The following is a 20,543-nucleotide window of genomic DNA, read 5'->3' as shown; positions in this document are numbered from 1 at the left end:
TTGTCTGAGCTGCTGTGACATAGATTACCGTAATAACTCCCATAACACTCAAAGGTGCAGATTTCAACCATTGAAATACTTTCTATAGTTCAAGACTTACGGTCATTTAAAAACAGCACTGCACATCATAATGGCGGCGACAGTTTTGATGTTAAAGGTCTAAAAAAAAATTATGTAGAACATCCGGCAGGCCGGATTGAAAATCTTAATGGACCGCATGGGGCCCGCGGGCCATATTTTGCCCAGGTCTGTTTTATCTTAACGCGACACATAGCTCCGCCCACTCTGAAGTGATGCACGCTCCTGTGCAGGGGAGACAGACTTGCTATTGCGACATCCAGTGGACACATTTAGGCCAGCAGATTCTTTCATAATTTTTTATTTTTTTTATACTTAGCAAAATCTTGCGGGCCGGGTAAAACCTGTTCCGGCATGCTGGCTGTACGTTTGACACACCTGGAAAGGTTTACAGAAATAACCTTGTTGCAAAAATCCCTTCCAAATTAGAAAAATGTGAGTGCATTAATCGATGCATATGGCTCATATGATGTCATTAATAGTCACTAATGCCTTTTATTGTCACTATTATTACACTCATAACTTTTGGATATTATTCAAAAGTGTGCACCCAGTTTGATGCGATCATCATGCGAGATTGATGTCTTCTTTCAAAGGAAAGAGATCAATACAAGTGCTAAGGGTGTAGGGCAGGGGTCGGCAACCCAAAATGTTGAAAGAGCCATATTGGACCAAAAATACAAAAAAAAAATCTGTCTGGAGCCTCAAAAAATGTAAAGCCTTATATAAGTGTTATAATGATGGCAACACATGATGCAAGTGTCTATATTAGCTATATTAGCCTACTATCAAAATGACTATGTGTCGTAGCCGCATAATCTTCGTTGACAGAAATGTTGAAATGTAATTTTTATTCTACACATTTTTACAACATTGGCAGACATTAGTAAAACTTCTCAGAGGGTGAGATAACTCCTGGAAATGACTGTCTTAGAATGGCAAAAGGTATAAATGTATGTGTTCAAGTTTAAGGAAACGGCAGGCTGTCTTCTTCTAATGGATTTATTACAATCTTTGCAAGATGGGTAACGTTTGCTGTGGTCTATAACGACACACAAACAACTATCAGAAATGCAGCCAATATTACAAACAGATAATGTGTCATGAGAGATGCAAATATAAATTAAATACACAGAGGAAATAAGTAAAGGAAATTAAATGAGCTCAAATATACCTACAAACGAGGCATAATGATGCAATATGTACAGTACATACAGCTAGCTTAAATAGCATGTTAGCATTAATTAGCTTGTAGTCATGCAGTGACCAAATATGCCAGATTAGCACTCCGCACAAGTCAATAACATCAACAAAGCTCACCTTTGTGCATTCACGCACAGCATAGAATGTTTGGTGGACAAAATGAGACAAACAACTACAGGCATAAAACACATCTTTCTGTGGCAACGTCGGAGAAAGTTGTACATGTAATTACATGTACAAACCCCGTTTCCATATGAGTTGGGAAATTGAGTTGGATGTAAATATAAACGGAATACAATGATTTGCAAATCCTTTTCAACGCATATTCAATTGAATGCACTACAAAGACAAGATATTTGATGTTCAAACTCATAAACTTTATTGTTTTTTTTGCAAATAATAATTAACTTAGAATTTCATGGCTGCAACACGTGCCAAAGTAGTTGGGAAAGGGCATGTTCACCACTGTGTTACATGGCCTTTCCTTTTAACAACACTCAGTAAACGTTTGGGAACTGAGGAGACACATTTTTTAAGCTTCTCAGGTGGAATTGAAGTGAAGTGAAGTGAATTATATTTATATAGCGCTTTTCTCTAGTGACTCAAAGCGCTTTACATAGTGAAAACCCAATATCTAAGTTACATTTAAACCAGTGTGGGTGGCACTGGGAGCAGGTGGGTAAAGTGTCTTGCCCAAGGACACAACGGCAGTGACTAGGATGGCGGAAGTGGGGATCGAACCTGCAACCCTCAGGTTGATGGCACGGCCACTCTACCAACCGAGCTATACCGCCCATTCTTTCCCATTCTTGCTTGATGTACAGCTTAAGTTGTTCAACAGTCCGGGGGTCTCCGTTGTCGTATTTTAGGCTTCATAATGCGCCACACATTTTCAATGGGAGACAGGTCTGGACTACAGGCAGGCCAGTCTAGTACCCACACTCTTTTACTATGAAGCCACGTTGATGTAACACGTGGCTTGGCATTGTCTTGCTGAAATAAGCAGGTAACGTTGCTTGGATGGCAACATATGTTGCTCCAAAACCTGTATGTACCTTTCAGCATTAATGGCGCCTTCACAGATGTGTAAGTTACCCATGTCTTGGGCACTAATACACCCCATACCATCACAGATGCTGGCTTTTGAACTTTGCACCGATAACAATCCGGATGGTTCTTTTCCTCTTTGGTCCGGAGGACACAACGTCCACAGTTTCCAAAAACAATTTGAAATGTGGACTCGTCAGACCACAGAACACTTTTCCACTTTGTATCAGTCCATCTTAGATGAGCTCAGGCCCAGCGAAGCCGACGGCGTTTCTGGGTGTTGTTGATCAGACTGCGTGGTCGGTAGTAGTGGGTTTCAGTAGGCCTTTAACTTGCACTTACAGATGTAGCGACCAACTGTAGTTACTGACAGTGGGTTTCTGAAGTGTTCCTGAGCCCATGTGGTGATATCCTTTACACACTGATGTCGCTTGTTGATGCAGTACAGCCTGAGGGATCGAAGGTCACGGGCTTAGCTGCTTATGTGCAGTGATTTCTCCAGATTCTCTGAACCCTTTGATGATATTACAGACCGTAGATGGTGAAATCCCTAAATTTCTTGCAATAGCTGGTTGAGAAAGGTTTTTCTTAAACTGTTCAACAATTTGCTTTCGCATTTGTTGACAAAGTGGTGACCCTCGCCCCATCCTTGTTTGTGAATGACTGAGCATTTCATGGAATCTACTTTTATTCCCAATCATGGCACCCACCTGTTCCCAATTTTCCTGTTCACCTGTGGGATGTTCCAAATAAGTGTTTGATGAGCATTCCTCAACTTTATCAGTATTTATTGCCACCTTTCCCAACTTCTTTGTCACGTGTTGCTGGCATCAAATTCTAAAGTTAATGATTATTTGCAAAAAAAAAAAAAGTTTATCAGTTTGAACATGAAATATGTTGTCTTTGTAGCATATTCAACTGAATATGGGTTGAAAAGGATTTGCAAATCATTGTATTCCGGTTATATTTACATCTAACACAATTTCCCAACTCATATGGAAACGGGGTTTGTACATTTTCATACATTTTTGAAAAAGCTCCTTGGAGCCACTATGGCGGCGCCAGTTTGATGCGATCATCATGCGAGATTGATGTCTTCTCATTTTAAAGGAATGAGATCAATACAAGTGCTGAGAGTGTAGGGCAGGGGTCGGCAACCCAAAATGTTGAAAGAGCCATATTGGACCAAAAATACAAACAAATAAAATCTGTCTGGAGCCGCAAAAAATGTAAAGCCTTATATATAAGTGTTATAATGAAGGCAACACATAATGTAAGTGTCTATACTAGCTATATTAGCCTACTATCAAAATGACTGTGTCGCAGGCTGATGCAAATCTTTGTTGACATCCATCCATTTCTACCGCTTGTCCCTTTTGGGGTTGCTGGAGCCTATCTCAGCTGCATTCGGGCGGAAGGCGGGGTACACCCTGGACAAGTCGCCACCTCATCGCAGGGCCAACACAGATAGACAGACAACATTCACACTCACATTCACACACTAGGGCCAATTTAGTGTTGCCAATCAACCTATCCCCAGGTGCATGTCTTTGGAGGTGGGAGGAAGCCGGTGAAATGTTGAAATGTAATATGTATTCTGCACATTTTTACAACATTGGAAAACATTACTAAAACGGAGGCTTTTCAGAGGGTGTGATAACTCCTGGAAATGACTGGCTTAGAATGGCCAAAGGTATAGATGTGTGTGTTCAAGTTGAAGGAAACGGAAACTACAAATAAAAAGACCTCAAATACACCGAAAATATGAGGCATAATGTTGCATTATGTACATACAGCTAGCATAAATAGCATGTTAGCATCGATTAGCTTGCAGTCATGCAGTGACCAAATATGATTGATTAGCACTCCAACAAGTCAATAACATCAACAAAGCTCACCTTTGTGCATTCACGCACAGCATAAAACATTTGGCGGACAAATAGGAACGTTGAACATGCAAACAAACTACGGTGCGTTCAAAGACTTCCGAAATCAGGACAAAATGGTGCGCGCCATATACTCTCATCAGTGAAGCATGTATATTATAAACAGTGGGATTTCTAACAATTAGGAAGGTTTGTGTCATGTTTGTCCTCCTACAGAAACCATATTATATTAACTTTTTTTTTTTCCCCCTCATTTTTTTGCCATTTTTATACATTTTTGAAAAAACTACAGGGAGCCACTAGGGCGTCGCTAAAAAGCTGCACGTTGCCGACCCCCGGTGTAGGGGGAGAATAAATCAATGTGTTAATAATTAAATAAATAAAGATCTTGAAATCTATCAATCAATAATGAAATAAACACAAATAATGTGTAATTTGGTAAAACAACTGAAATGATGACGATATCAGTAATATTAAACTTAATTTAAACTGTAACACTTTATTTTACATTTGAGCAATCTAATTGGATTTATTTTTTATTTATTTCGGCACAAAAATGTCCATACTCTGCATCAGTCTCTATAGTTTGTCATAATTGTTTACTCCAGGAAATCTGCCTTGCTACAAAGAGCAAAGCAAACAATATAGATTAAATTATGTTGACATGTTTTGCTGCACTGTGCAGTTTTATTTCATTTTGAAGTTTTGTATTGAATCACACATGATTTGTGTTACTTGCACTGTCGTCAAAAAAGAAACTACAATAAAAAAGTATACAGTATCATAGTTAATTTGCATATTCAGTCTTCTCGGAACAATGTAACCTCAGCAATTTCTTTATCATCATTTATCATGACCATAATCGAGAATCAAACACATATTTCCTCCATTCACATATTAATTTTAAATGCCGCTATTGTTCTCATGAAGGTCACGGGTACGCTGGGGCTTACCCCAGCTGACTTAGGGTGACAAGCAGGGTAAATAAACCCTGTACTGGTTGTCAGGTGATCACAGGGAACATTACTAACCAATCTACTGTATGGACAATTTAGAGCAGTGCTTCTCAGTTATTTTTTTCTTACGCCTCTCTAAGGTTTACGGTTTGAGTTAATTTCGAACATGCATATAATTGCAACATGGCACATGCATATAATTACAACATGATGCATGCATATAATTACAACATGATACATTCATATAATTGCAACATGATGCATCACATCTTCCAGTTTCTATTTCGACATGTTTGACAAGGAGTACGAAGAAGCAGAGTTTATTTAATCCTACCTCTTTTTCATTACATAGCTAACACTTTTGTTCACTTCCTGTTCTCAATTTGTACACAACATATTCCATGCATTATAAATTAAAAAAATAAATAGTGAAGTTGTATTTTATATAGTGAGATAAATAGGATTGTCAATAAGTTCAAAATGTTTATCATGACTCTTCTTCTTTGTACTTTGTAAACACTTTGAGTTTGAACAGTTTCTTGAACTGGATCATATCAGTACATTGTTTGATGGCTTTACTTTATCCATTCCATAATCAGTATACTTAAGGTTTTAAGTGTTGCACGTGCATACAAATTTATTAAGTCACATTTTTCTGTGAGGTTATTGTTATGATCCGGTGCCGGATCATACTTTATTTTGGGTTTTGATTCACTTGTTTAAGTTATGTTTCAGCACCCCTGTTTTGTGTTTCATGGTTGTCATGGGTGCTGATTGTTTTCACCTGCCTCTGATTAGTGTTCGGGACGCTCACCTGCTGCCGGACACTAATCAGAGAGCTATTTGCGTAAAGCAAGCAAAAGCACCAGACTGATTGAGGGGAAAACCAGGACTTAATAGCTCTCTGATTAATGTCCGGCAGCAGGTGAGCGACCCAAACACTAATCAGAGGCAGGTGAAAACAATCAGCACCCATAACAACCAAGAAACACAAAACAGGGGTGCTTAAAAAGAACTTAAAAAACAAGTGAATCAAAACCCAAAATAAACTATGATCCGGCACCGGATCATAACAGTACCCCCCTCCTAAAACAATCAGCACCCATGACAACCAAGAAACACAAAACAGGGGTGCTGAAACAGAACTTAAACAACAAGTGAATATAAACCCAAAATAAACTATTTCTCCTTTTTTGTTGAGAATAATTGTTGTACATTCTTGGGTAGCAGATTGTAGTTTGCTTTGTGCACAATTTTGGCAGTTTGCAAATTCACTATATTGTTGAATATCAATATTTTTGATTCAATAAATAAAAGGTTCTAATGTTCTCTACATCCAACATTATGTATTATTCTAACTGACCTCTTTTGTAACACAGTTAGTGAATGAAGTGCACATGTGAAGTTGTTTCCCCATATTTCTGCACAATAACTCAGATATGGTAACACTAGCGATCAGTCCAGAATATGGAGTGATATTTTGTCCAATAATTTTTTTGATTTATTCATTATTGATGTAGTTCTTGCCACCCAATGTTGTGTACTTAGTTCTACAAGATTTTCAGTTAATTTGCTTATCTCAACAAAAGAGGAGAAATATAACCTTAGAGGAAAATCACATTTAAAACATGTGGATGCACGTACAACAACACTTAAATCCTTTAGTATATCAGTATATCATGTGGAATGAAATTATGGAATGGATTAAGCAAAGAAATCAAACAAAGCACCAATACGATTCAGTTTAAGAGACTATTCAAACTACAAGTGTTCACAAAGTACACAGAACAATAAATATGAATATCTTGAACTATTTTTTTTTATTTTTTAGATAAATATTATTTATGTATCTAATATTTGTTTACTTAGTATGGAATATTATTTATTTATTATTTATTCACTGTTCTGTTACAGAAAACAAGGAAACACGATTAAATTGCTATGGTATGAAAAGGGGTAGGATTAAATAAGGTCGGCTTCTTCCTACTCCTTTTTGGACGTCCTGTAATGAACTGCAAATATGTGACGCATTACATTGTACCGTATGCATGTTCCAAATAAACTGAAACTGAAATCTATTATTACACCCAAAATTTGATTTCCTTTACTCTTTCAATGTTTATTCTGTCTATTTTTGTTTGTGTTTGACTTTCCCTTCTACTGTTACCGAATAGCATTATTTTAGTTTACCTGAGGTTTAAGGATAGTCTGTTTTTCAAACCATCTTTTTAATTGGTTAATTTCTTCTGTTTTTATTTGTATTATCTTCAGTGTGTTCTCTCCTGAACAAAACACAACTGTATTGTCCGCAAATAACACTACCTTTAGGTCTTGTGTAACTTTAACAATATCATTTATATAAACATTGAACAATTTTGGTCCAAGTATCGATCCTTGTGGTACGCCACAAAATATATTTGGCATTGTAGACGTGTGTTCGCCTAGCTCGGGGGTCAGCAAGCCGGGGCTCTAGACCTTTAGCGTCGCCGGATGGCTCCCTGGAGCTTTTTGAAAAATGTATGAAAATGGAAAAAGATGGGGGAAAAATATAATTAGTTTTAATATGGTTTCTGTAGGGCAAATATAACACAAACCTTTCTAATTGTTATAAATCCCACTGTTTATGTTAAACATGCTTCACTTATGAGAGTATTTGACGAGCGCCTTTTTGTCCTATTTTCGGCGGTTCTTGAACTCACCGTAGTTGGTTTACATGTACAACTTTCTCCGACGTTGCCACAGAAAGACGTGTTTCATGCCACTCCTTCTTTGTCTCATTTTGTCCACCAAACGTTTTATGCTGTGTGTGAATGCACAAAGGTGAGCTTTGTTGATGTTATTGACTTGGAGTGCTAATCAGGCATATTTGGTCAGTGCATGACTGCAAGCTAATCGATGCTAACTTGCTATTTAGGCTAGCTGTATGTACATATTGCATCATTATGCCTCGTATTTTAGGTATATTTGAGCTCTTTTGATATCCTTTACTTATGTCCTCTGTGTATTTAATTTATATTTGCATGTCTCATGACACATTATCTGTATGTAATATTGGCTGCATTTCTGATAGTTGTTTGTGTGTCATGTTGTTCCAGACCACAGCAAACGTTACCGAGCTTGCAAAGATTGTAATAAATCCATTAGAAGAAGACAACCTGCAGTTTCCTTCAACTTGGACACACACATCTATACCTTTGGTCATTCTAAGTCAGTAATTTCCAGGAGTTATCTCACCTTTTGAGAAACCTCTGTTGTACGAATGTGTTCCAATGTTGTAAAAATGCCCTCCCATCCATTTCCTACCGCTTATTCCCTTCGGGGTCGCGGGGGGCGCTGGAGCCTATCTCAGCTACAATCGGGCGGAAGGCGGGGTACACCCTGGACAAGTCGCCACCTCATCACAGGGCGTTGTAAAAATGTTTGAAATAAATATTAAAATTTCAACATTTCTGTAACAAAGATTTGCGTCAACCTGAGACACAAAGTCATTTTGATAGTAGGCTAATATAGACACTTACATCATGTGTTGCCTTCATTATAAGACTTATATAAGGCCTTTAATCTTTTTGCGGCTCCAGACAGATTTTTTTCTTGAATTTTTGGTCCAATATGGCTCTTTCAACATTTTGGGTTGCTGACCCCTGGCCTAGCTTCACATATTGTTTCCTGTTGGTTAAATAACTTCTAATCCAGTTTAAGACCAATCCTCTGATGCCATACCGTTCTAATTTTTTTATTAAAATAATGTGATTGTGTCAACTGCTTTAGTTAATCCATAAATTCTGCCGCTGCACACTGTTTACCATCTATTGCGTTGGTAATCTCTTCCGTTATATCGATTAAAGCCATTGATGTTGAAATATTATCTCTGTATCCATATTGGTTCTTTGCGAGTATTTTATATTTTTTCATGAAATTGTCCAATCTGTTATTGAACAGTTTTTCAATACTTTTAGAAAATTGTGAAAGTAAAGAAACAGGTCTATAATTTGTAAATTGGTATTTATATCCATCCAGTCTTATAAATCAGTACAACTTTAGCTATTTTTATTTTGTTTGGGAATTTGCCTGTTTAAAATGATAGATTACTGATATACATTAATGGTCCTGACATCTCTTCAATAATAGGAAGAAGAAAACATTTATAGTCTGCCGTGACTATAAATAGTATCGTTTGTCTATAAAATCATTAAAAGTACACCTCTGGGTATCCTTATTAACATTATGGAAACAAGAAAGAAATATAGATTAACTTACAACAAAAATACATTTATTAACTAGAGTTAAATGGTATACCGGTATTAGTATAGTACCGCGATACTAATGAATCATATTCGGTACTATACCGCCTCTAAAAAGTACCGGTCCAGACTTTGAATATGACCAATGTATGGTCCTGTAATGACTTGGTATCGGATTGATACCCAAATTTTTGGTATCATCTAAAACTAATGTAAAGTATCAAACAAAAGAAGAATTAGTGATTATTACATGTCTACAGAAGTGTAGATAGAACACGTTAAAAGAGAAAGTAAGCAGATATTAACAGTAAACGAACAAGTAGATTAATAATTAATTTTCTACCACTTGTCCTTAATAACGTTGACAAAATAATAGAATGGAAAATGACAATATTTTACTGCATATGTCAGCAGACTAATTAGGAGCCTTTGTTTGCTTACTTACTACTAAAAGACAAGTTGTCTTGTATGTTCACTATTTTATTTAAGGACAAACTTGAAATAAGAAACATATGTTTAATGTACCGTAAGATTTTTTGTTAAAATAAAGCCAATAGTGCAATTTTTTGTGGTGCCGTTTAGTTAGAAAATTACCGAAAAGTGTCAAAATAATTTTGGTACCGGGACAACACTATTATTTACATAGTTTTTTAGTCTAAAACAGACCTGGACATTCTGCGGCCCGCGTGAGGCCAATCATAAATTACAAAATAAATTTAAAAAAGTATCTATGTCGAGTGTGCAACGGTGCTGCTTTTGTTTTGAAAAGCGTTACTTGTATTACTTCCGTGTGGACGTATGTGCGTGCGTGATTGTGAGTGAATGTGAACAGCGGCAATCACAAATTACAAAATAAAGTTGAAAAAACATTTATGTCGTGCACGCAATACAACTGTGCTGCTTTTATTTTGAAAAGTGTTATTTATGGGCGTATGTCCGTGTGTAACCTGTGAGTGAAGGTGCACAGCGACAAGTGATGCACGGTTTGTTTACACCCGAGACGCTATAAAGAGAAAAGTTGATGACGAATGGCGTGTTTTCAACAAGACATGGACTGCCAAGCAACGTTCCCTCTAAGGTGTGCGACTGCGCACTGCTCAAGCGTCCTCTGCGCACAGCAAATATATGCCGCGCATCAAATCAAATCCTATCTGAATTCTAAACAAAATAAACACATTTATTCTGTGTAATTTTGCAATGCAACTTTGATTGACAGTGACAACAAGCGGCCCTAACGGTGTTCGTCAACACCGTTCAAATTGAACACTGTTCAATTATTGTAACGTCTATTGTGATGCTTCGAGGACAGGAATTATATCGATCACTTTATTGAGCAAAACTGTTTGTATTCGGCCATAACCACACCAAAAACATGAGTAAAAGTTAATGAACAGGTAGGTAGTATTTCCTGTTTGGCATTGCTGCCTGTCGCACCTCCTCCAGTGCCCACGGGTCAGCTGCAGGGTCATCAGCCAGGAACCACCATTCACCAACGTTTCACTCCTTTAATCCTGGAACGTCTCCTGGTGGCGGAGCAGTGACAGGGACGTCTCCCTGTCACCCCCTGCAGCTGATAGCTGTTACCCCCTGCGGCTGTTATCGGGGTTAGTTGTTCTTTCCCCAGCTCCTGTCCTTCCTCCTCAGCCAGAGCCAAAAGCTGCCTTTCTCGGCCTCCTCTGCCAGATCTTTTATGGCCTTTCTCAGCTTTCTTCCAGTCACTCCTACGTCCCTCAAAAGGCGTGTGGTTGACAGCCCCACGTAGCCTCGGCAGCCAACTTCTACTGGGTAGATGGTTGTCTTCCAGCCAGCCTCCCGGCACTCAGCAGCCAGCTCCGAGTACTTGGCCTTCTTGCGCTCAAAGGCGGCCTCGATCCCCTCCTCCGATGGTACGGTCAGCTCAATAAGGTGCACCACTCTTGCCTTGCTGGACCACACTACAATATCCGGGCGGAGAGATGTAGTGGTGATCTCCGTGGGGAACCGGAGCTGCCTATTGAGGTCAACCCTCATGTCCCACTCCTGGTCTGGGGAAAAGGGCCTTGCTGCTGTCTCTCTTGGCCTGATGTATCTTTGACCCCCCCCTTCCGTGACAAAGCTGGTATGGTTCTCTGCTGGTGGTGATTCTTTGCTGCCCTGTCGACACCCCTCCAGCACCTCCGCTAGTTTCCTCAGGACCTGGTCGTGGCGCCATCTATAGCGCCCCTGAGAGAGTGCGGTCTTGCAGCCCGACAAGATGTGCTGGAGGCTTGCGTTGGGAGCATTGCAGAGTGAGCAGCATTCCTCGTTCCCGAACCATTGGTGAAGGTTACGAGGACAGGGAAGCGTGTCGTAGGTTGAACGAATAAGGAAGCTGATCCTTGCCTGTGGAATCTTCCACAGGTCGGACCAGCTGATGTTCCGGTTGACCACTCCCTCCCAGGTTGTCCACCTTCCTTGTCGGCCCTGCGACACGGCCTTGATCTTATAGCGCTCTTCCTCCATCCTCGTCACCTCCGCCACCACCATCTCCTTCCTCTCCTTGCGGTTGGCCTTAGACCAGAACCGAGGCGCTTCTCCCCATCCTAGCCCTGCTCTTCCTGCCTGGACTCTGCCCATGAGCTCTTGGTGATGCAGCCTACTGACAGCTCGGTCAACCTCAGTTTGGGCTTTCCACTTTCGGCCAGTGGGAACCTTGGCATTGGCGTTCCTTACTGACTGGTCAGTGGACTCTCTTAGTTCGAGGACCAGCCTGGACTTCTCCTACATATAGCCCAGACTGATAGACTGCAGTGGCAGCTGCAGTGCGTTCTTCCCAAAGAGGCCCGTTTCTGAAAGGCACCGTGGTAGTCCCAGCCACTTTCTGATGAATGAGTTGGCTTTTCCATCCATCTTACTCACGGCAGATGAGGGGATCTCGCTCATTTTCAGAGGCCACATCACCCTCCTGTAGAGTATGAACTGGTAGCACCAGACCTTGTACTTTCCAGGGAGTTGGCTCTGGTCGATCCTTGCCAGGCCGTCCGTGAGTTGTTTCATGACAGTCCTCCCCATCTGTTTATCGGACAGCTCTGCAGTGTACTGCCTCCCCAGGCTTTTGATGGGTTGCTCAGACAGGAGGGGGATTTTCTCTCCCCCGACGACAAAGATGGTGTTGTCGTTTCTGACTCCCCTTCTGAGTGACAGGCTACGGGATTTGGAGGGTTTGATCTTCATTCTGGCCCATGATGTCAACTCATCCACCCTTTTCAGCAGTCGAGATGTACATGCTGCTGTCTGAAGGAGGCTGGTGACATCGTCCATATAGCTCCTCAATGGGGGTAACCTCTGACCAGATGGTGTTTTGATTCCTCCAACCATTTGCCTTGCTCCGATGAGGATTATCTCAAAGGCTGCCACGAACAAGATTGGAGAAATGGCACACCCCATTGCAATTCCCACTTCTAGATGCTGCCACCCGGTGGTGAAGTCCTGGAGGGCAAAGCACATCTGCAGATCGCTGAAGTAAAGCGCTACCAGGTTCTTGATGCAGGGTGGCATGTGGAAGAACTCCAAGGCGTAGTTGATCAGCTGGTGTGGGACCGATCCGTACGCGTTGGCGAGATCGAGCCAGATGACATGCAGGTCGGTCTTCTCCCGCTTGGCCTTCTGGATCTGGTCCCAGATCATCGTAGAGTGCTCTACGCATCCTGGGAAACCTGGAACTCCTGCTTTCTGGCAGTTGGTTTCGATGTAGCAATTCTCTAGCAGGTAGGTGGTCATCCTTCTGGCCAGCACTGAGAAGAAGATTTTTCCTTCTACGTTCAGCAGGGCGATGTTTCTGAATTGGCCGATATTTTTGGAGTTTTCTTCCTTCGGGATGAATACCGCTACAGCCCTTTGCCACTCCGCTGGAATGAGTTGCTTTTTCCAGGCAGTTCTCATTAGATACCAGAGCAGTTCAAGTACCTTGGGGCAGTTCTTATAGAGCTTGTAGGGAACTCCATTGGGGCCTGGTGCTGATGAGGACCTTGCCTTCTTCACGGTTTGCCTAACTTCGCTGAGCTTGGGGGGCATGATGTTAAATTCAGCTGTCGGTGGCGCAGGCCGGGGCACGTACCCTGGTGTTCCTAATGGGACGTTTCTTAGCGGATCACTGTACTGCCTTTTGACGTGCTGTTCCATTTGCTCCCTGGTGGTTTCGAGCTTCCCGGACTTTTTCTCCTCCAGCAGTTGTCTGGCGTGCTTGAAGGGATCCTTGAAGAAGCTGGCTCGCTCTTTCTGCTTCCGTTTGCTACGCTTGCGGATGCGTTCAGCTCTGCGGAGCCTGGATAGCCTTTGCCTGACCTCCTCCCACAGGACTTTCAGACCTTCTCTCTCTGGCTGGGTTGCCTTCCTCCAGTTCTTGCGGAGTTGTCGGCGTCTTCGCACAAGCTCGGCGATCTCCTTTTCCCTCCTCCCCATTTCCCTTGGGGCAGTCCTCTGCTTGGAGATAATTTCACCAAACCTGTCTTTGCAGGTCTGGTATATGATGTCCCCAAACAGGTTAAGCTTAGCTTCGGCACCTCCATGCAACCTTTCCTCCAGGATCTTGGTCAGGTCTGTATCCAAAGTACGCCATGCCTCTGCTTCATTTGCCTTTGGCCATTTGAGCTTGTTCCTTCTTGCTGGTTTCTTGGTCTCTGCTTGTGGCTCTGTTCTGTGTGAGATGGTAGAGATTGGGTCTTGGTGCTCACGTGGGGGCTCAGCCTCCACCGAGGGGCTTTCTTCCTCTGTGCCATCTGTGCTTTCAGCAACATTGGGTCCGTTAGCACTGTGGTTTTCTACCTGGCTTCTGGTCCCTCTTGTCTCACCTGCTGCCGCGGTGCAAGGTTGCTGTTGGCCTCTCTGACCACACTTTGCTTTCCCCTGGTGGATTCGCAGTCCCCTGTACGTGGTCACCTTTTCCCATCCGCAAGCACACTTTCGGAGGATCTTCTCCTCATTAACTGGAGTTCTGATGTTCTCGTTATCCGTTTCCGTTGCCATCGTCGTTACCGTGTGGTCCGTCATGTTAGGCCCATCTTTCATCCCGCCTCTCGGAGGGCCTGCGGGTTGTTTTTTCCTTGATTTCTTCGTAGTTAAGGTGGGTGTCCCTCTTGCGAGAGACCAGTGGGTTGGGTAACTAGCCGTCCACTCCCGGTGCGGTCTTTCCCTGCTGCCATCCAGTCTTTCCTGGCTGTCCTCCAGTCTTCCCTGGACTCCAACTGCCCTGTTCACAGTAGTCACTGGGGTTTCCAGAACTTCAGTTAATGAACAGGTAGGTAGTATTTCCTGTTTGGCATTGCTGCCTGTCGCACCTCCTCCAGTGCCCACGGGTCAGCTGCAGGGTCATCAGCCAGGAACCACCATTCACCAACGTTTCACTCCTTTAATCCTGGAACGTCTCCTGGTGGCGGAGCAGTGACAGGGACGTCTCCCTGTCACCCCCTGCAGCTGATAGCTGTTACCCCCTGCGGCTGTTATCGGGGTTAGTTGTTCTTTCCCCAGCTCCTGTCCTTCCTCCTCAGCCAGAGCCAAAAGCTGCCTTTCTCGGCCTCCTCTGCCAGATCTTTTATGGCCTTTCTCAGCTTTCTTCCAGTCACTCCTACGTCCCTCAAAAGGCGTGTGGTTGACAGCCCCACGTAGCCTCGGCAGCCAACTTCTACTGGGTAGATGGTTGTCTTCCAGCCAGCCTCCCGGCACTCAGCAGCCAGCTCCGAGTACTTGGCCTTCTTGCGCTCAAAGGCGGCCTCGATCCCCTCCTCCGATGGTACGGTCAGCTCAATAAGGTGCACCACTCTTGCCTTGCTGGACCACACTACAATATCCGGGCGGAGAGATGTAGTGGTGATCTCCGTGGGGAACCGGAGCTGCCTATTGAGGTCAACCCTCATGTCCCACTCCTGGTCTGGGGAAAAGGGCCTTGCTGCTGTCTCTCTTGGCCTGATGTATCTTTGACCCCCCCTTCCGTGACAAAGCTGGTATGGTTCTCTGCTGGTGGTGATTCTTTGCTGCCCTGTCGACACCCCTCCAGCACCTCCGCTAGTTTCCTCAGGACCTGGTCGTGGCGCCATCTATAGCGCCCCTGAGAGAGTGCGGTCTTGCAGCCCGACAAGATGTGCTGGAGGCTTGCGTTGGGAGCATTGCAGAGTGAGCAGCATTCCTCGTTCCCGAACCATTGGTGAAGGTTACGAGGACAGGGAAGCGTGTCGTAGGTTGAACGAATAAGGAAGCTGATCCTTGCCTGTGGAATCTTCCACCACCATCTCCTTCCTCTCCTTGCGGTTGGCCTTCTATCTTGAAAAACTAGTCATTTTCTTCGGTACAAACCAGGCCAAAACCAACTTGTCATCTGTCACCAACACGCATACCACTAAACCACTGGTGCGTTTATGGCTACACAAAAAGTCGGACAACTCAAACACCCCACAAAGTTACACTATGACTCCTCAGTCATACGTGTGCTTATTTTACTGTCATTTATTATTAATGTTACTTTATTTATATTAATCATGGAATGCTGTTACTAGAGAACATTACAGGAATGCACACTTCATCCTATGCTTACATTTCATTGTGCAACATGAGGATGTTTAAGGGGAACAAAATGTGATCTCTGAAAGGGGTACAAATGATTTCCAAAGCAGTGCTTTTGGTATAAAGTTAAGTTAGGTTAAATGAAAGTATTTGTATTATTATTATTATTATTATTAATCTTACGGTATATATCAAAAATAATATTGAGCAAAATTTAATTGAAATATTGTCGATGTGGCCCTCCAGCAGTGCTCGGGTTGCTCATGCGGCCCCCGGTAAAAATTAATTGCCCACCCCTGGTCTAAAATAATTAAAAACAACCTTCATTAAAACTATAAAACATTTTTGACCGACTTGAAAAATTTGAAAAATAAAATGTAATAGATCTAATAATAATAAATTCAAATTGATCAAGCAACATTAACTCAGGAGCACAATTAACCTAACGTGCACATTTTTGGGTTTTAGGAGGAAGCTGTAGAACCAAAAAAAACCAACTATGCGCACTGGGGTACATTACGTGCAGCCTACTTAGTGTTCCTCAAGTCCCCCCCCCCCCCCCAAAAAAAGATCCCAGAGATCTTGAAATTGCAGCTAATGGTGTGTCATGTGAGCAGAGTTACCTGTCTTTTGTCTTTTGTCTTTTCTCCCAGCAAAGGGTACCGCACACTGGGCCTGTTCTGGGCTGGCTCCCTGTGCGCCAACATGAGCGTCTTCATCATCGGCATTGTGGCAGGTGATCGTTAGCAGACTTTTGGCAGTCCCCGAATGGCACATTTTCTATCAGGCCGACATCTGCAGTGTCACGTAGCATCAACATCACGTGTTGTGTTGCAAGATCAAAACCAGACTGAAAGACCCGTTTGTCTCTGTACTAACCTTTTTCTGGCAGGGAAATATGGCTCGGAGATCCGTCCGGCTTTCTGGCTCAACTTCCTCTTCCTGTTGATGCCTGTGTGGGGCGCGCTCACACTGTTTGCTCGACCTAAGGACAGACCACTGATCGGGGGGTATAATGTAAGTGTGACACAGGCATGCACGTATTTGTATGGATTCAACTGCATTCGCTAAACATGAAGTATTGAACTGTTTGTACTGCTTATTTTATTGTGCAGGGTGGCAGCTATCGCTTACAGTAACTGAATGACTGAGAAGAATTGCAGTAATTTTAAGACAAATATATGTTATGCAGCTGCCACTTCTGCAGCTTTGATTTTGTGGCTTACCGTATATTCCGGACTACAAGGCGCACTTAAAATCTTTTTTTTCCCCCTCAAAACGCGACAGTGCACCTTATAACCCGGTGCGCCTACTGTACGGAATAATTCTGGTTTTGCTTACCGACCTCGAAGCTATTTTATTTGGCACAAGGTGTAATGATAAGTGTGACCAGTAGATGGCAGTCAAATATAAGAGATACGTGTAGACTGCAATATGACTCAAGTAATCAACACCAACATTTTATATGTTCCATTGAAAATATAGAACATTACACACAGCGCACAAAAATATATTAAAATGTTTTAGTACGACTTTGGTAAGTTATGAAGCCGCACCGCTTGATGGATTGTACTGTGCTTCAACATACAAATATTACTATGGTGTGTGTATATAAGGTAAGCCATTATCTGGCATTTTGTTTCACAATATTATGCAAAAGCAACTTTTCTTACCTTCTGGTACCTGCTGATCTGCATTTGGGATCTGCATAAATCCTGAAAAATTGTGCGCATCCGCCTTTGTAGTCTGTGACGACACCGTAGCCGATTAGCTTCTTCTTTTTCTCTATCTTCTTGTTATGGGACATTCATCCTCCGCTGTTGCCATTTCTAATATAAAGTAGTGTAAAGTTCTTATTTATATCTGTCAGTAAACTCGCCATGAAAGCGCTCAAACATACCGGTGTAGTGAGTTTACATTATTCACCCAAGGAACTTTAGTTATTAGAGAGTTCCGGTTGGACGGTTTTTCACGGGACACGTTTGTTGTTGTTTCAGGATGAGGAGATGCTGCTCTGTTATTGATTTAAGTAAAGTCTGAATGTCATTAAAACAGTTAGCTCCATCTTTTGACACTTCTTCCACGCCCGTCTTTGCACGCTACACCGCTACAACAAAGATGACGGGGAGAAGACGCTGTCGAAGGTGAGCCACGTAAATAAGACCACCCACAAAACGGCGCATCCTGAAGCGACTGTCAGAAAGCGGCTTGAAGATGATCTGTAAAACAATCCATGCAACATTTTGACCAAAGAACCACCATTACATGTTATGTAGACCACAAGGAAGTGTTTTACATTTAGGAAAAAACAAAAAACAAACCTCATTTAGTGTGCCATATAATCCGGTGCGCCTTATATATGAAAAAAGATCGAAAATAGACCATTCATCGGCAGTGCGCCTTATAATCCGGTGCGCCCTATGGTCCGTAAAATACGGTATATTGCGACATTTCACGAATTTCTAGTACAATTGTGTTCTCTGACAACTAGCTGGAGGAACGACAATGATCGCAATAATTGTATGTCATGTGGACGTCACACGCCTATACTCGTGCATGAGCTACATCGCACTGTGGGATTTGACTTTGTAGATTACGCCAAGTCTTTCTTGTTTTTTCTATAACACCAGATGGTGGCTATTAATGTAAACTGGAGTGAAACACCTGTGATGTACACTACCGTTCAAAAGTTTGGGGTCACATTGAAATGTCCTTATTTTTTAAGGAAAAGCACTGTACTTTTAAATGAAGATAACTTTAAACTAGTCTTAACTTTAAAGAAATACATTCTATACATTGCTAATGTGGTAAATGACTATTCTAGCTGCAAATGTCTGGTTTTTGGTGCAATATCTACATAGGTGTATAGAGGCCCATTTCCAGCAACTATCACTCCAGTGTTCTAATGGTACAATGTGTTTGCTCATTGGCTCAGAAGGCTAATTGATGATTAGAAAACCCTTGTGCAATCATGTTCACACATCTGAAAACAGTTTAGCTCGTTACAGAAGCTACAAAACTGACCTTCCTTTGAGCAGATTGAGTTTCTGGAGCATCACATTTGTGGGGTCAATTAAACGCTCAAAATGGCTAGAAAAAGAGAACTTTCATCTGAAACTCGACAGTCTATTCTTGTTCTTAGAAATGAAGGCTATTCCACAAAATTGTTTGGGTGACCCCAAACTTTTGAACGGTAGTGTACATTGCCAACATTTTACAAATATTGGTATTAAAAATAAAAGATTTTACAATACATGTTGGTTGTGGTTATTACTATAAACACAAGTTCCACTAAGAGCAAACTTTCTTTCTTTTATGTGCATTTATATTGCAAAGTGCATCATGTGACTGGTTCTTATTATGCATATGTTTTTAGTTTTAAGAATAGACAGAGGAGAAGTATTGTGGAAAGAGATTATTCTAGATTGTATCTAATGTCCTGACTGGTTCATCTATCATATTTTGACTTATTTTTTGCTTAAATCCATTCTTGTTTCTGGTTATCGTTTTTATATTGATATTAGCTTGATTTTGTATGTACTTTATGTCATATTTTATTCATTATGGTACTTTTTCATCACTTAGAAAATTGTCTTTAGTACACTAATGTGTATATTGTAAGCCATTGGTTCTTTGTTTTATTTTCGCAAAAAACATTTTTATATCGCTCTTTTTTATCTTTGGTTTGAACTTTATTATGTAAACTCCAAGTTATTGTTTTTTTTGTATTTTGTTGTTGCTATTTTTGTATTACAAAATGTTATGATTGATCATGGTATACTGCTTTGTAATTTTTTGTTTTGTGATTTATGTGATGTTTTTTGTCTGGACCCCAGGGAGAATAGTTTCCACTGCGGTGTACACAAGTGTTTTTCAACCACACAGTCTGGTGTGCCGTGGGAGATTATCTAATTTCACCTATTTGGGTTAAAAATATTTTTTGCAAACCAGTAATTATAGTCTGCAAATTATGTGTTGTTATTGAGTGTCGTGCTGTCTAGAGCTCGGCAGAGTAACCGTGTAATACTCTTCCATATCAGTAGGTGACAGCCGGTAGCTAATTACTTTGTTGATGTCGGAAACAGCGGGAGGCAGTGTGAAGGTAAAAAGGTGTCTAATGCTTAAACCAAAAATAAACAAAAGGTGAGTGCCCCTAAAAAAAGGCATTGAAGCCTAGGGAAGGCTATGCAGAACGAAACTAAAACCGAACTGGCTACAAAGTAAACAAAAACACAATGCTGGACGGCAGCAAAGACTTACTGTGGAACAAAGACGGCGTCCACAAAGTACATCCGAACATGACATGACAATCAACAATGTCCCCACAAAGAAGGATAAAAACAACTGAAATATTCTTGATTGCCAAAAAGTAGACTCAAAGGAAGACATGAAACTGCTACAGGAAAATACCAAAGAAAGAGAAAAAGCCACCAAAAATAGGAACGCAAGACAAGAACTAAAACACTACACACAGGAAAACAGCAAAAAACTCAGAATAAGTCACGGCGTGATGTGACAGGTGGTGACAGTACACCTATTTTGAGACAAGAGCTATATTGGTACATGCTTGGTTATTGGTTAAAGCAGTGGTTCTTAACCTGGGTTTGATCGAACCCTAC

General features: G+C 41.7%; 1 protein-coding gene across 2 annotated transcripts in view; it reads left to right on the top strand.

Moving 5' to 3' along the window:
• The window catches only part of tm6sf2b (transmembrane 6 superfamily member 2b), an 84,861-nt gene that overhangs the window by 42,687 nt on the left and 21,631 nt on the right, over positions 1-20,543 (top strand). For both annotated transcript variants that reach the window (XM_062039464.1, XM_062039465.1), the window contains 2 exons: positions 16,578-16,660; positions 16,817-16,941. In XM_062039464.1, coding sequence (XP_061895448.1) covers positions 16,578-16,660; positions 16,817-16,941 — 208 coding nt within the window. The remainder of the gene's footprint in view (positions 1-16,577; positions 16,661-16,816; positions 16,942-20,543) is intronic.

Source organism: Entelurus aequoreus, linkage group LG27 (genome assembly GCF_033978785.1).
Source record: "Entelurus aequoreus isolate RoL-2023_Sb linkage group LG27, RoL_Eaeq_v1.1, whole genome shotgun sequence".
Classification (NCBI taxonomy): Eukaryota; Metazoa; Chordata; class Actinopteri; order Syngnathiformes; family Syngnathidae; genus Entelurus; species Entelurus aequoreus.
This window is presented reverse-complemented; position numbering and strand designations above follow the sequence as displayed.